Source organism: Neophocaena asiaeorientalis, unplaced genomic scaffold (genome assembly GCF_003031525.2).
Source record: "Neophocaena asiaeorientalis asiaeorientalis breed wild unplaced genomic scaffold, Neophocaena_asiaeorientalis_V1.1 scaffold136, whole genome shotgun sequence".
Lineage (NCBI taxonomy): Eukaryota > Metazoa > Chordata > Mammalia > Artiodactyla > Phocoenidae > Neophocaena > Neophocaena asiaeorientalis.
In genome coordinates, this window is record NW_020185333.1 from 1383362 (window position 1) to 1398046 (window position 14685).

The window sequence follows — 14685 nt, forward strand, 5'->3', positions numbered from 1 at the left end:
CTTTGAAATGAATTTGAAAATGTCAAATCAATGTTTTGTTAGTATAAAATCTTAAGCACGTTTCTTTTCACATACAGAGTATCCCTATAAACTGTAATGTGTCATCACATCAGCTTTTGTTTTTATACTAATTTCTTCTTTCTTGTCCCATAATTGTTCAAGTGGTTTCACTAGAAACATACGCCCTCAGTCTTATAACTGTTTCTATCCCTCTGATTCCATTTATTATCTTTTAATACCTTACAGAGGATATGGCCTTGGCTGCCACATCATCCTTTCTCCTTATGCCTCCAGTGTCCTTTGTTTTGTGTCTGGTTCGATTCTTTCTCTTTTGTACTGTTTATTTGCTTGAATTCTTTGTCTATGCTGTTATTTGTCTCACTTTTTTCCCTGTTCTCATCCCCAGTACCTGACTGACCTCGAGGAAGAAGTACAAACACTGTGTGTACGTTTTCTTCAGAAGAAGATTTTCAGGGCCTGGTATAACGTGGTCAGGGAGGCCAGGATCGATTCCCAGAACAAGCACAAGGTTGCGGTGGAGCACAGTGACAGGTGAGGTTTTCATCTCTACGAAAATTCACTCAACTGGTTTCACAATTGCTCTGCAATAGATTCTATGCCTGGAATGTTCTAAAAAGATAAGGTGGAGGCTAGGAGAGCTGGGCACTCGGAGATACCCGGCAGGGGTGGGAGTCCCAGCTCGCCCCCTGACTGCATGGGTGAAGACAAGAGAGTAACCCCCTTGAATTTCAGGGTCCCCATCTTTAAAGTGAGGAAGGGGAGGAGGATGCCTGCCCTCCCTTCCTCACAGGACCAGCAAGAGAATACAGTGAACTGTGCATATAGCTGATTCACTTTGCTATACAGTAGAAACTAACACCACGTTGTAAAGCAACTATACTCCAATAAAATTTTTTTTTTAAAAGTGAATTTTGAAATACATGAAACACACCTAAACAGAGGTACTGTGTTGTCATAGTTTTTTCTTTAATTTTTTTAAACACTATTTATTGTGAAATATAACACAAATATAGATGAGTGCTTAAATCCTATAAATACAGCTTAATGAACTATAAAGTGGACACCCCTATCGCCACTCCTGAGGTTGAGAAGTAGGACACAGCTGGGCCCTAGAAGTCCCCACGGGCTCCTCCCCAATCACAGGTCCCACCCTTTCCTCCTGAAGGTACACTACTCTCCTGACCTTTATGATAAACATTTCCTTGCACTTCTTTTTATTTATACCTCCTAAGTATGCACCCTTCAAGACTTGGAACTTTATATAAGTAGAATCATACTGTATGTCATATTAATATTTATAATACAGTGATGACATTTAATTCAGTGTCTTTGGGGAATAAGGTATTCCATATAAGTATGCTTTTTCTGTTTTATAACTTTAAGCATTTTGGATAAAAATGTTCTAAATTTTATTATGCCCTTCCCTTGGAGAGTAAACAAACGATCTGTCCTTTTTTGGTGATTTAATGTCATTCCTTAGGAGCACCAGTTAATGTGGTGGGCATAAGCCTCCAGGTTCTGAGGTGTGAGGACTATTGTGAAGGTGTAGAAGTGTCCCTTTTCTCACTATATCAATTCACTTTTGGTTGCTTTGTTTTCATTTGTGTGTATGTGTGTGCGTGTCTGGTTTTTTATAAGTGTTTCTATCTTGTTGCCAGTAGGGTGCCCACCTCCAGCAAAACCTGCTCATCCTTGTTTAATTTACAGGTACTAAAATCTGTGGGCAGAAAAAACATAAGCAAGTTGATTCTAATTTTGTCTAAAATAAATAGGCAATGAATGAGGGTATTCAGAGGACTTGCCTTTGAAGAAGTGCTCGCATTTGAACCTCCCTATTCCTCTTTTATAAAATGAGAATAACCGCAGAACCTGTCTTACAGCGTTGTTGTGAGGACTAAACAAGGTAACATAGGACCTCAGTTAATGTACTGCTTGGCCCAAAATAATAGCTATTGTTTTGTTTATTGTCATTGTTAATGTATTACTATTAAACACCCTTTTTGTCCGCCTTTGTTTTCTGTTTCTCAGCTGCCAATAACAGACCGAGATTCACTGGGGCAGCTGCCTTATGTGACACAGGGCAGTAAGAGGGCTTTCACACATGCCATCTCATCTGATGGACGAGGATAGGCCAGAGGGGAGGGGGCAGATGTCAGGATTCTCATTTTCAAGCAAAGAAACTGAAGCTATGCTCAGGTCGATGAACTGCCCGAATAACAAGTGGTGGAGCCTGGACTCCAAATCAGGTTTTCTGGCTCCAAATCATCCTCTTCTTGCTAAGTCAGTCTTCTTCCCCATTTTTCTAATTCAGTCTCATTTGTAAACTAAAATACAATAGTAAGATAGTGGTCCTATTTAGGGTTTGAAGTTAGTTAGAAAATCAGTGTGTGAATCCACGCACTCAACAAGAAGTAAATTCTCAGCCAGAGTCCACTTGATGTAAGAGCATGGCTGTGACTTCGTCTCTCCCCACTCTGCCCCTGTTCACCATGGTCCAGCCCCACTAGCCTCCCACAGTGTTCCTCAGACGGACAATGCTCACGTCTGTGTCACAGCTCTCACGTGACCCAGATCTCACCATTCAGGTTTCCACTCAGATGCACGCCACCTGCCTCCATTCCCATCTATCCAATAACCTGCCCTATTGTATTCACAGCACGTAAGACTCTCTGAAACTGTCATTTACTGTTTACATGTTTATCGTCTCTCCCCATCACATCTTGCGTACAACTGTATTCTCAGCATGACAGAGCCTAGTACATGGGTGTATGATAGAGATTTGGTACACAAATAGATGCATCTTATGGCAGGAGTGACACTAATGGATCTTTTAAAAGGAACGTTAACACTTAAAAATTGATATTCAGAGTTCTTAATTTTATTTGAATGGAAGAATATTGTATAGAAAAGCTGTGGGTGAGAAACTGCAGTACCGCTGAAAAGACGATTCCTAGTAAGACCATGAAGTTTAATTCTGCGTATCTGTATCACTTCTAGGTGTATATAATTTGTAATTGGATATAGATCTATAATTTTACAAATCTGGTATTTTTTATATACATGGCGGGACTAAGAGATGTCTCCAGACCTAAGTCTCTCATTGTCAGCAGTTACTGTGTAGTTCTGCAATTAGAGCTCAGCTATGCACTTGGCCAGTTCTTCTCAGCCAAACTAGTACTTCTTATATGTCTGGTATTGCCTTGATACTGTAGTTCTTAACCACTTTGGAATCATAGACCCCTGTGAGGTAGTAATGAAAGTCGCAGACCTGCTCTCCAGAAAATGCACATATGCACATCACATACAACTTCACACAAGATGTCAAGGAGTTGGTGGACCTCAGGTGAATAGATATAGGTAGGTAGATAGATGTACATAGGTAGGTAGGTAGGTAGGTAGATAGATAGAGACTATAAATAAGCACCAAACCAGTGATTGTGCCCATGTGCTTTAGGAGTTCAGAGGAAGGAAGATAAATGCAGGCACAAAGACGATCTAGGAAGATTCCCCCAGAGGGCAGAGCATTTCAGTCAGGATAGAACAGTAGGTGCTAAAATGCAGAAGTCAGAAAATGGGAGCGTAGCCAGAAGAAAGTTGTGAACAGCACGTGAGAGTGGGAGATAGATAGGGGCAAGGACTGTGAGTGGGTCATATAGCCGAGTACAGGAAGCTATAAATGGTGGACTGGATGGATGAAAGAAGAAAGCAAATCAAGCAGCTCCACTCCTTGAAGGCTTTTTTAACTGAACAGTAATACCTCCATCAACCAGAAAATCAACATTATCAGAAGCATCAACCAACCATGAGCCATAAAACTAATGGGGACTGAAATGCATTCTAGGGGGGCTTCATTAGAAGGTCATGAAGCCAGAATAAATCCCATCTATGCCTCTACTTGTGAAAATATAAACTTAGCTATTCTTGCCTCTGCCTTTACTCAAGACATGCCCTCTTCTAGGAATGCCTTTTCTTTGCCTAGGAGGGATCAAGATGGTGGAGCAGGAGGACATGGAGCTCACCTCTCCCCACAAGCACATCAAAAATACGTCTACGGGCTTCCCTGGTGGCGCAGTGGTTGGGGGTCCGCCTGCCGATGCAGGGGACGCGGGTTCGTGCCCCGGTCCGGGAAGATCCTACATGCCGCGGAGCGGCTGGGCCCGTGAGCCATGGCCGCTGAGCCTCTGCGTCCGGAGCCTGTGCTCCGCAACGGGAGAGGCCACAACAGTGAGAGGCCCCGCGTACTGCAAAAAAACCCACAAACATCTACATGTGGAACAATTGTCACAGAAAACTAACTAGAAACTGGCAGAAGAACTCTGTACAACCAAAGCTGCAAGAAAGATCTCCACTTAACCGGGTGGGGCAGAAAAAAGGCATCAGATTGGGACCTGTGTCCCTGGGAGGGCTCTGAAAGGAGAAGGTCCACATGGGCTGACCCTTACCCTGGGGAGTGAGCAGGCCAAGCCACAGTCTGAGTGTTCAGTCCTGGGACCCTGAACGGAGGAGACAAGCCCCTTTGGCTGCTGGGAGAACTGCTGGGACAGATAGAAGAGCTGCAGAAGCCTAACTCGACTCACAAGGAGTGCACGCAAGTTGGCTTGCAACAGCCAGGGCAGAGAGAGCCTTGCACTGGTGGCTGCTGCCTCACCAGAATCCCTAACCCAAACGGGGCGAACACCCCTGCTCTGTTCACTCCACACCACAGCCTGGTGTGAGATCAGGGTCAACCGGGCCATAGGAAAAGACTCAGTCTAGCTACACAGAGACAGCCCCGGGGGGGCCTGGGTTTTGATCTAGGTGGGGTGGCAGCAGCCACTGTCAGCGGGCACTCGGGCAGCACCCCAGGAGCAGGCAGTGGTTCATCCCCCAGCTGAGCAAACACTCCCCGCCCCCATCCACACTGCAGCTTGGTGCAGGATCTGGGGCAGACAGGCCCAGGGAGAAGGCTTGACCTAGCTGCTCAGAGACAGCCCTGGGGGACTGGGCTGTGATCCACGTGGGGCACCGGCGACCACTGTCAGAGCTCGCTCCAGCAGCACCACAGGAGCACCCGGCCCCGCCCACTCCACAGCACAGCTCGATGCTGGGTCTGGGGGAGACCGGTCCTATAAGAAGGCTGCCACAGAGGCAGCCCAGATCTCAGGCCACCTCAGTCCCTGCAGCCACAGTGCCCTGACCCCCAGCCCCAGCCTAGCAAATGCCCCGGCCCCGCCCACTCCACACCACAGCCTTGCACTCGATCTGGGACAAACACAGCAGGGGAAGAGATGTGACCCTGGGCTGCGTGTGAGCAGAGCTGACGTCACCTACTTGGTGCTCTGTAAGTGCACGAGCCCCAGTTCCTTCAGCACTCCCCACCTTTGGGGCGGAGCATGCACTCAAGGGTAATGGAGCCTGATCAAGCCTGACCCTCAGAGCTTCTGCTGCAACTGGGAACCTGACAAGGTGGTGACTGCCACTGAGCAGAGAGGAAGTCCTGCCTCACACCCTGCACAGGGTTTAGATCCCCCAACACCAACACCCTATCAGAGTGACAACGGCCAGTACACCCTGAGGACAGACATGGCTGGTGTCCATATCAAAACCAGGCCTCACACCCAAAACACTGGACATACACAGTCTACACAGGGATGCTCTCACATAGAAATGCTCCTTCAAGACCAAAACAGATAACTGTTTCTCCTAAATTCATGGAGACAGAGAAACTTAACTAAAATGAAAAGCAGAGGAACTACTCCCAATTAAAAGAGCAAGAGAAATCCCCTAAAATAAAAAACAATGAAACAGAGCTCACCAGTCTACCAGAACTCAAGTTCAAAAAGGTAATAATCAAAATGCTAACTGAATTAAGAAAGAGTATCAATATAAACACAGATCACTGTAACAAGGAACTAGAAACTAAAAAAATGAACCAAAGATAATTCAATTTCCAAGACAAAAAGCAATCTGGAAGCAATGGATAGCTGACTGAATGATGCAGATGAACAAATAAGTGATCTGGAAGACAAAATAATGGAAATCACCCAATCAGAACAGCAGACCGCTATGGAGAACAGTATGGAGGTTCCTTAAAAAACTAAAAATAGAACTACCATCTGACCCAGCAATCCCACTACTGGGCATATGCCCTGAGAAGACCATAATTCAAAAAGAATCATGTACCACAATGTTCATTGCAGCTGTATTTACGATAGCCAGGACATGGAAGCAACCTAAGTGTCCATCGACAGACGAATGGATAAAGAAGATGTGCACATATATACAATGGAATGTTACTCAGCCATAAAAAGAAACGAATTGAGTTATTTGTAGTGAGGTGGATGGACCTAGAGACTGTCATACGAGTGAAGTAAGTCAGAAAGAGAAAAACAAATACTGTATGCTAACACATATATATGGAATAAAAAAAAAAAGGTGGTTCTGAAGAACCTAGGGGCAGGACAGGAATAAAGATGCAGACGTAGAGAATGGACTTGAGGACATGGGGAGGGGGAAGGGCAAGCTGGGACAAAGTGAGAGAGTGGCATGGACATATATACATTATCTAACGTAAAATAGATATCCAGTGGGAAGCAGCCGCATAGCACAGGGAGATCAGTTCAGTGCTTTGTGTCCACCTAGAGGGGTGGGAGGGAGGAGATACGGGGATATATGTATATCTATAGCTGATTCACTTTGTTATACAGCAGAAACTAACACCATTGTAAAGCAATTATACTCCAACAAAGATGTTAAAAAAAATAATAATACTTATTGGGCAGGCCAAAAAGTGCCTTCAGTTTTTTAAGTAAAAATAAAAGACACATTTTTCAGTTTCACCCAGAGCTTTATTGAACAACATATTCACCCTTTTGTTCCACTACCTTCTACCATTTTTCAGGCAACTTCATAATTCCATCTTCCCAAAACTTTTTATCTTTTTTGAGCAAAGAACTGTTCCAGGTGCCTTTTACAGTCTTCCAGGGAATTGACATTTTTTCCATTAAGAGAATTTTGTAAAGACCAAAATAAATGGAAATCCAAAGGTGCAATGTCTGCTGAATACGGCAGATGAATCAGAACTTCCCAGCCAAGCTGTAACAGTTTTTGCCAGGTCATCAAAGAAACATGTGGTCTTGCGTTATCCTGATGGAATATTATGCGTTTTCTTTTGACTAATTCTGGATGCTTTTTGTTGAGTGCTGCTTTCAGTTGGTCTGACTGGGAGCAGAACTTGTTGGAATTAATCGTTTGGTTTTCCGGAAGGAGCTCATAATAGAGGACTATTGGAAGAGGACTCCCTTCCAATCCCACCATATACACAGCATCACCTTTTCTGGATGAAAGCCAGCTTTTGGTGTGGTTGGTGGCGGTTCATTTCACATTGTTGTACAGTATCCACTTTTCATCACCCGTCACAATTCGTTTTAAAAACGGAACGTCTTCATTACATTTCAGTAGAGAATATCACGTGGAAACGTGGTCAGGAAGGTTTTTTTCACTTAACTTACGTGGAATCAAAGCAATGAACGTAACCAAGCTGGGGCAAATGATTTTCAACACTTGATTTGCATATTTTGAGTATATCAGCTCTCTCCCGCGTGGTATAGTGTTGATTGTTCTCCAATTATTGTTTCGATTTGATTGCTATCAACTTCAACTGGTCTACCCAACCGTGGAGCAACATCCAGCGAGAAATCTCCAGCAGGAAACCTCAACCATCTGACCCAGCAATCCCACTACTGGGCATATGCCCTGAGAAGACCATAATTCAAAAAGAATCATGTACCACAATGTTCATTGCAGCTGTATTTACGATAGCCAGGACATGGAAGCAACCTAAGTGTCCATCGACAGACGAATGGATAAAGAAGATGTGCACATATATACAATGGAATGTTACTCAGCCATAAAAAGAAACGAATTGAGTTATTTGTAGTGAGGTGGATGGACCTAGAGACTGTCATACGAGTGAAGTAAGTCAGAAAGAGAAAAACAAATACTGTATGCTAACACATATATATGGAATAAAAAAAAAAAGGTGGTTCTGAAGAACCTAGGGGCAGGACAGGAATAAAGATGCAGACGTAGAGAATGGACTTGAGGACATGGGGAGGGGGAAGGGCAAGCTGGGACAAAGTGAGAGAGTGGCATGGACATATATACATTATCTAACGTAAAATAGATATCCAGTGGGAAGCAGCCGCATAGCACAGGGAGATCAGTTCAGTGCTTTGTGTCCACCTAGAGGGGTGGGAGGGAGGAGATACGGGGATATATGTATATCTATAGCTGATTCACTTTGTTATACAGCAGAAACTAACACCATTGTAAAGCAATTATACTCCAACAAAGATGTTAAAAAAAATAATAATACTTATTGGGCAGGCCAAAAAGTGCCTTCAGTTTTTTAAGTAAAAATAAAAGACACATTTTTCAGTTTCACCCAGAGCTTTATTGAACAACATATTCACCCTTTTGTTCCACTACCTTCTACCATTTTTCAGGCAACTTCATAATTCCATCTTCCCAAAACTTTTTATCTTTTTTGAGCAAAGAACTGTTCCAGGTGCCTTTTACAGTCTTCCAGGGAATTGACATTTTTTCCATTAAGAGAATTTTGTAAAGACCAAAATAAATGGAAATCCAAAGGTGCAATGTCTGCTGAATACGGCAGATGAATCAGAACTTCCCAGCCAAGCTGTAACAGTTTTTGCCAGGTCATCAAAGAAACATGTGGTCTTGCGTTATCCTGATGGAATATTATGCGTTTTCTTTTGACTAATTCTGGATGCTTTTTGTTGAGTGCTGCTTTCAGTTGGTCTGACTGGGAGCAGAACTTGTTGGAATTAATCGTTTGGTTTTCCGGAAGGAGCTCATAATAGAGGACTATTGGAAGAGGACTCCCTTCCAATCCCACCATATACACAGCATCACCTTTTCTGGATGAAAGCCAGCTTTTGGTGTGGTTGGTGGCGGTTCATTTCACATTGTTGTACAGTATCCACTTTTCATCACCCGTCACAATTCGTTTTAAAAACGGAACGTCTTCATTACATTTCAGTAGAGAATATCACGTGGAAACGTGGTCAGGAAGGTTTTTTTCACTTAACTTACGTGGAATCAAAGCAATGAACGTAACCAAGCTGGGGCAAATGATTTTCAACACTTGATTTGCATATTTTGAGTATATCAGCTCTCTCCCGCGTGGTATAGTGTTGATTGTTCTCCAATTATTGTTTCGATTTGATTGCTATCAACTTCAACTGGTCTACCCAACCGTGGAGCAACATCCAGCGAGAAATCTCCAGCAGGAAACCTCACCACTTTTGACACGTTCGACCAATCACAGCACCTTCTCCATACACTGCACAAATCTTTTTGTGCATTTCAGTTGCTTTTTTACCTTTCTTGAAATAATAAAGCATAAAATGCCAAAAATGTTGTTTTTCTTCCATCTTTCATATTAAAATGGCTACATAAAAATTCACCAATTTTTATGTCTTTTTTTAAATGCATGCTGATATGACAGCTGTCACATACAATCTAACAAAATTGTTTCGAATGAAGTTAAAGACAAGTAAGTACTACTAGAGCCATCTTATGGAAAAAACCAAACGAACCTATTGGCCCACCCACTAAAATGGCAAAAGTTAGAGAGGATTCTACAGGCAGCAAGAGAAAAACAAAGAGTTGTTTACAAGGGAACCCTCATAACGCTATCAGCTGATTTCTCTGCAGAAACTCTGTAGGCCAGAAGGAAGTGGCGTGATATATTCAACGTTCTGAAAGGGAAAAGCCTGCAACCTAGGATGCTCTATCCAGCAGGATTATCATTTAGAATAGAAGAAGAGATAAAGAATTTCTCAAACAGGCAAAAACTAAAAGAATTCAGCAATACCAAACCTAACCTAAAAGAAAGGTTGAAGGGTCTTCCTTAAATGGAAAGAAGAATCCATAGGAAAGGGAAAATCCCAATAGGAAGAGCAAATATATAGTTAAGGACTGAAGATCACTCAAATAAGCCAGTACATAGATTAAAAAACAATGAAAAAATTATAAGATTATAATTACAGTAAACAATAAAAGGATAAGCATGAAGATGTAAAGTAGGACATCGAAATCACAAAACGTGTGGGAGGAGAGTATAAAAATGTAGATATCTTTTAGAATGTGTTTGAACTTGAATGACCATCAGTTTAAAGCAAGTAGACGTATTTATGGGTCAACATACTTTAATTCCATGTTAACCACAAATAAAAAACATACAATAGATTCACAAAAAGAAAAAAATCAAGCATATACTACAAAAGAAAATCATCAAACTACAAAAGTAAAAGCAAGAAGAAGAAATGAACAAAGAAGAACTACAAAAACAATTGGAAAACAAGGATTAAAATGGCAGTAAGTACATACGTATCAATAATTAATTTAAATGCTGATAGACTAAATGCTCCGATCAAAAGACATAGAGTGGCAGACCGGATAAAAAACCAAGAATCTGCAATATGCTGCCTAAAAAGAAACTCACTTCAGGGCAAAAGACACAGACTGAAAGTAAGGGCAGCAAATGGAAACAACAAGAAAGTGGGGGTAGCAATATTCATATCAGACAAAATAGAGAAATTGGATTCATTCCAGGGTCACAAGGATGGTTCAGCATATGCAAATCAATCAATGTGATACACCACATTAACAAAAGGAACAACAAACCACATCTCAATAGATGCAGAAAAAGCATTAACAAAATTCAACATCCATTCGTGATAGAAACTCTCACCAAAGTGGGTATAGAGGGAACATATCTCAACACAATAAAGGCCACTTATGACAAATCCACAGCCAATACAATACTCAACAGTGAAAAGCTGAAAGCCTTCCCACTAAATTCAGGAACAAGACAAGGCTGCTCACTCTCACCACTTCTATTCAACACAGTATTGGAAGTCCTAGCCACAGCAATCAGACAAGAAAAATAAATAAAAGGTATCCACGTTGGAGGCGAAGAGGTAAAAGCGTCACTATTTGCAGATGACATGATACTCTATATAGAGAACCCTAAGTCTCCACACAAAACTACTAGAACTAACAAATGAATTCAGCAAGGTAGCAGGATACAAAATTAATATACAGAAGTCTGTTGAATTTCTTTACACTAATAATGAAATGCCAGAAAGTTTAAAAACTATCCCATTTAAAATCACATCAAGGGACTTCCCTGGTGGTCCAGTGGTAAAGAATCCGCTTTCCAACGAAGGGGATGTGTGTTCGATCCCTGGTCGGGGAATTAAGATCCCACATGCTGAGGGGCAGCTAAGCCCATCCACCACAACTATTGAGCCCGCGTGCTGCAAACTACAGAGCCCACGCACTCTGGAACCCACATGCCACAACTAGAGAGAAGACTGTGTGCCACAACGAAAGACCCCACATGCCACAACGAAGATCCTGCATGCCGAAACTAAGACTCAGTGCAGCCAGAAAAGACCCAACGCAGCCAAAAAAGACCCAATGCAGCCAAAAAATAATAATAAAAATAAATAAATAAAATCGCATCAAAAAATAAAATATGTAGGAACAAAATTATCCAAGGAGGTGAAAGACCTACATGCTGAAAAGTACAAAACATTGATAAAGGAAACTGAAGGTGACTCAAGGAAATGGAAAGCTATCCTGTGCTCTTGTTGGAAGAATTAACATTGTTAAAATGGCCACACTATCCAAAGCAATCTACAGATTTAATGTGATCCCTATTAAAATACCCATGACATTTTTTACAGAAGTAGAATAATACTAAAATTTATATGGAACCACAGAAGACCCAGAATTGCCAAAGCAATTTTGAGAAAAATGAGCAAAGCTGGAGGTATAACCCTCGCAGACTTCAGACAATATTACAAAGCTACAGTAATCAAAACAATGTAGTATTGGCACAAAAAACAGACTTACAGATCAATGGAACACAATAGAGAGCTCAGAAACAAACCCATGCACCTATAGTCAATTAATCTGCAACAAAGGAGGCAAGAATATACAATGGAGAAAAGACAGTCTCTTCAACAAATGGTGTTGGGAAAGCTGGACAGCTACATGTAAATCAATGAAATTAGAATATTCCCTCACACCATATACAAAAGTAAACTCAAAATGGTTTAAAGGCCTAAATGAAAGACATGACACCATGAAACCTCCTAGAAGAGAACACAGGCAAAACATTCTTTGACATAAATCGTAGCAAAGTTCTCTTAGATCAGTTTCCCAAGGCAAAAGAAATAAAAGCAAAAATTAACCAATGGGAACTAATCAAACTTAAAAGCTTTTGCACAGCAAGGGAAACCATCAACGAAACAAAAGACAATGGACAGAATGGGAGAAAATATTTGAAAATGATGTGACCAACAAGGGGATAATATCCAAAACAACCAGCTCATGCAACTCAATAGAGAAAAAACAAAACAACCCAATCCAAAAAAGGGCAGAAGACCCAAATAGACGTTTTTCCAAAGACATACAGATGCCCAACAGGCACATGAAGAGATGCTCAGCATCGCTAATTATTAGAGAAATGCAAATCAAAGCTACAAGATGTCACCTCACACTAGTCAGAATGACTATCATGAAAAAGTCTACAAATAATAAATGCTGGTGAGGGTGTGGAAAAAAGAGAACCGTTGTACACTGTCGGTGGGAATGTAAATTGGTGCATCCACTATGGAGAACAGTATGGAGGTTCCTTATGAAACCAAAAATACAGCTACCATATAATCCCGCAATCCCACTCCAGAAAAAAATGAAAATTCTAATTCAAAAAGATACATACATCCATCCCAATGTTCATAGCAGCAATGTTCGTAATTTACAAAGCCAAGACATGGAAGCAACCCAAATGCCCATCAGCAGACAACTGGCTTAATATTTTTTTCCTCAACTAAAATTCAAGACCGTTGTTGGAGGTGAGGTTACCAGTGGGCTTTTTAAACAATTCACGTCCAAGCACCAGGACCTTGATGCTAATAACTGTGGCATGTGCTGCACGTGCTGCACGTGCTTTCCCAGCATCTCCACCTCAAGGACTTTGGCTGCTGGAGCCTTTGTTCCACTAGCCCTGCCTCACACACAAGGTGCAGGCTGTGGTCAGACCCCCTGAGGAGTACATCTCATGGCCTGCACTCAGAGGCCACCAGGTGCTCTGCTCAGATGGCACCTTCTCACAGAGGGTGACCTGTGATGGAAGACCACCTGATGCATGAGAAAAATAACCCATTAGTCACTTCCATCCTCTTTTGTTGCTTCATTTTCTTTGCAGCATTCTTACTGTCCGAATCCCAATTGTGATTTCCATACCTTTCATATAACATTTTATTCACATGAGGATTACTTTTGTAAAGTTTGCAATTCAGTTAGATGGAAAGTCAACTTTTCCGTCGTATTTCACTTTTTTCCTTTTTATTCTTAAAGGAGGATTCTCTGGATCACATTTCAGACATGGAAGAAGTTTGCAAAATTTACGAAAGAGGAAAGAGGAAAAGAAGAAAGGCGAGAGCAGCTCCGTAGGAAGGTAGCTGAAATTCTTCCAGACTTCCAGATGCTCACACCGCTGTGACTCAGGTGTACAGCAATCAGGTGCTCGGCCCATGGGTAAGGAGTCCTTGGTGTGCCAGTGGCCACAGCCCAGTGCAGTGCTTGCAATGGGAATCTCCATCAGTCCGTGTGTGTGTGTGTGTGTGTGATCTCCACCCACCCACATATGCGCGCATATATCTGGTTTATGTTCTGTCACGTACTTCTTGGATCAACGAAATTATTTTGTGAATTTGTATTCCCTTCTTTGATATCTCCTAGGTTGCTAATCAGTCCACTAACGCATTTATCACAGCAGGATCATCCAAAGGAACAGTCTAGAGCTCTGCTGTTCAAATGTACCCTATGTATTTTTAGGATCATAAACTTTAAAAAGGACAAGTGTTTGCTTGCCTGAGACTGAAGAAAAATATGTCCTTATAGCTTAATGTGAACTGTTGACAAATGTAACTTTAGTTAAATAGAAATTAAAAGTAGTGGGCACTTAGAAAAGGAGGGCCAGTCATCTGGTACCTTAGCATCAGCAACAGGCATCCTGCCAGACCAACCCTGTCCTTTTTGCCCACCTGATGGAAAACCGTGGATCAAAAGGCATCCTAGGCAGCTGCTGTGAAGGGTAGCAGTGTATCCTGATTCCAGAGAAGCTGGAGCACCAGAGATACTTCTCCTCAGTGCACTTTGCTAAGCATGAAGGGAAGTCCAAAAGCTAAAGGCTCTATCAAAGGCAGTCCAGCAATTTGTTCAAGTGTCTGCTTGGGCGCCCAACTGCAACTTCTGCGTGACACCCTCGGTCAGTCTTCCAGTCCTCAGCTCAGTTTGCTCTATGTATCAAGGTCCTTATCTTGAATTCAAAGAGTGTTTTAATGTTTAAGATGCTAAAGAATATAAAGACTGACAAGACACTCCTGTGAATTGTCTGAGAGAGTTGCCTGCTAGAAAAAAAGTTTTCATTACAAAACACATGTTCATTACAACAAATTCAGGCAGTAAATGCACACAGTAAAACGAGACAGTTCCTTGCAGCCCTGAGGTAACTACTATTATTTGATAAGCTGAAACTTTGAGTTGGTAAAATAAAACTGTGTGTTGTTCAATAAATTCTGT

At 41.9% G+C, this 14685-nt stretch overlaps 1 protein-coding gene across 7 annotated transcripts in view; it reads left to right on the forward strand.

The window, feature by feature from the left end:
* CCDC191 (coiled-coil domain containing 191) overlaps positions 1 to 14673 on the forward strand; it is a 102611-nt gene extending 87938 nt beyond the window's left edge. For 6 of the 7 annotated variants that reach the window (XM_024735390.1, XM_024735393.1, XM_024735392.1 and 3 more), the window contains 2 exons: positions 407 to 552; positions 13459 to 14673. In XM_024735390.1, the coding sequence (XP_024591158.1) occupies positions 407 to 552; positions 13459 to 13603 (291 nt within the window). In that variant the 3' untranslated portion in view covers positions 13604 to 14673. The remainder of the gene's footprint in view (positions 1 to 406; positions 553 to 13458) is intronic. The other variant, XM_024735391.1, reaches the window with a different exon arrangement.
* Positions 14674 to 14685: the final 12 nt, after the last annotated feature.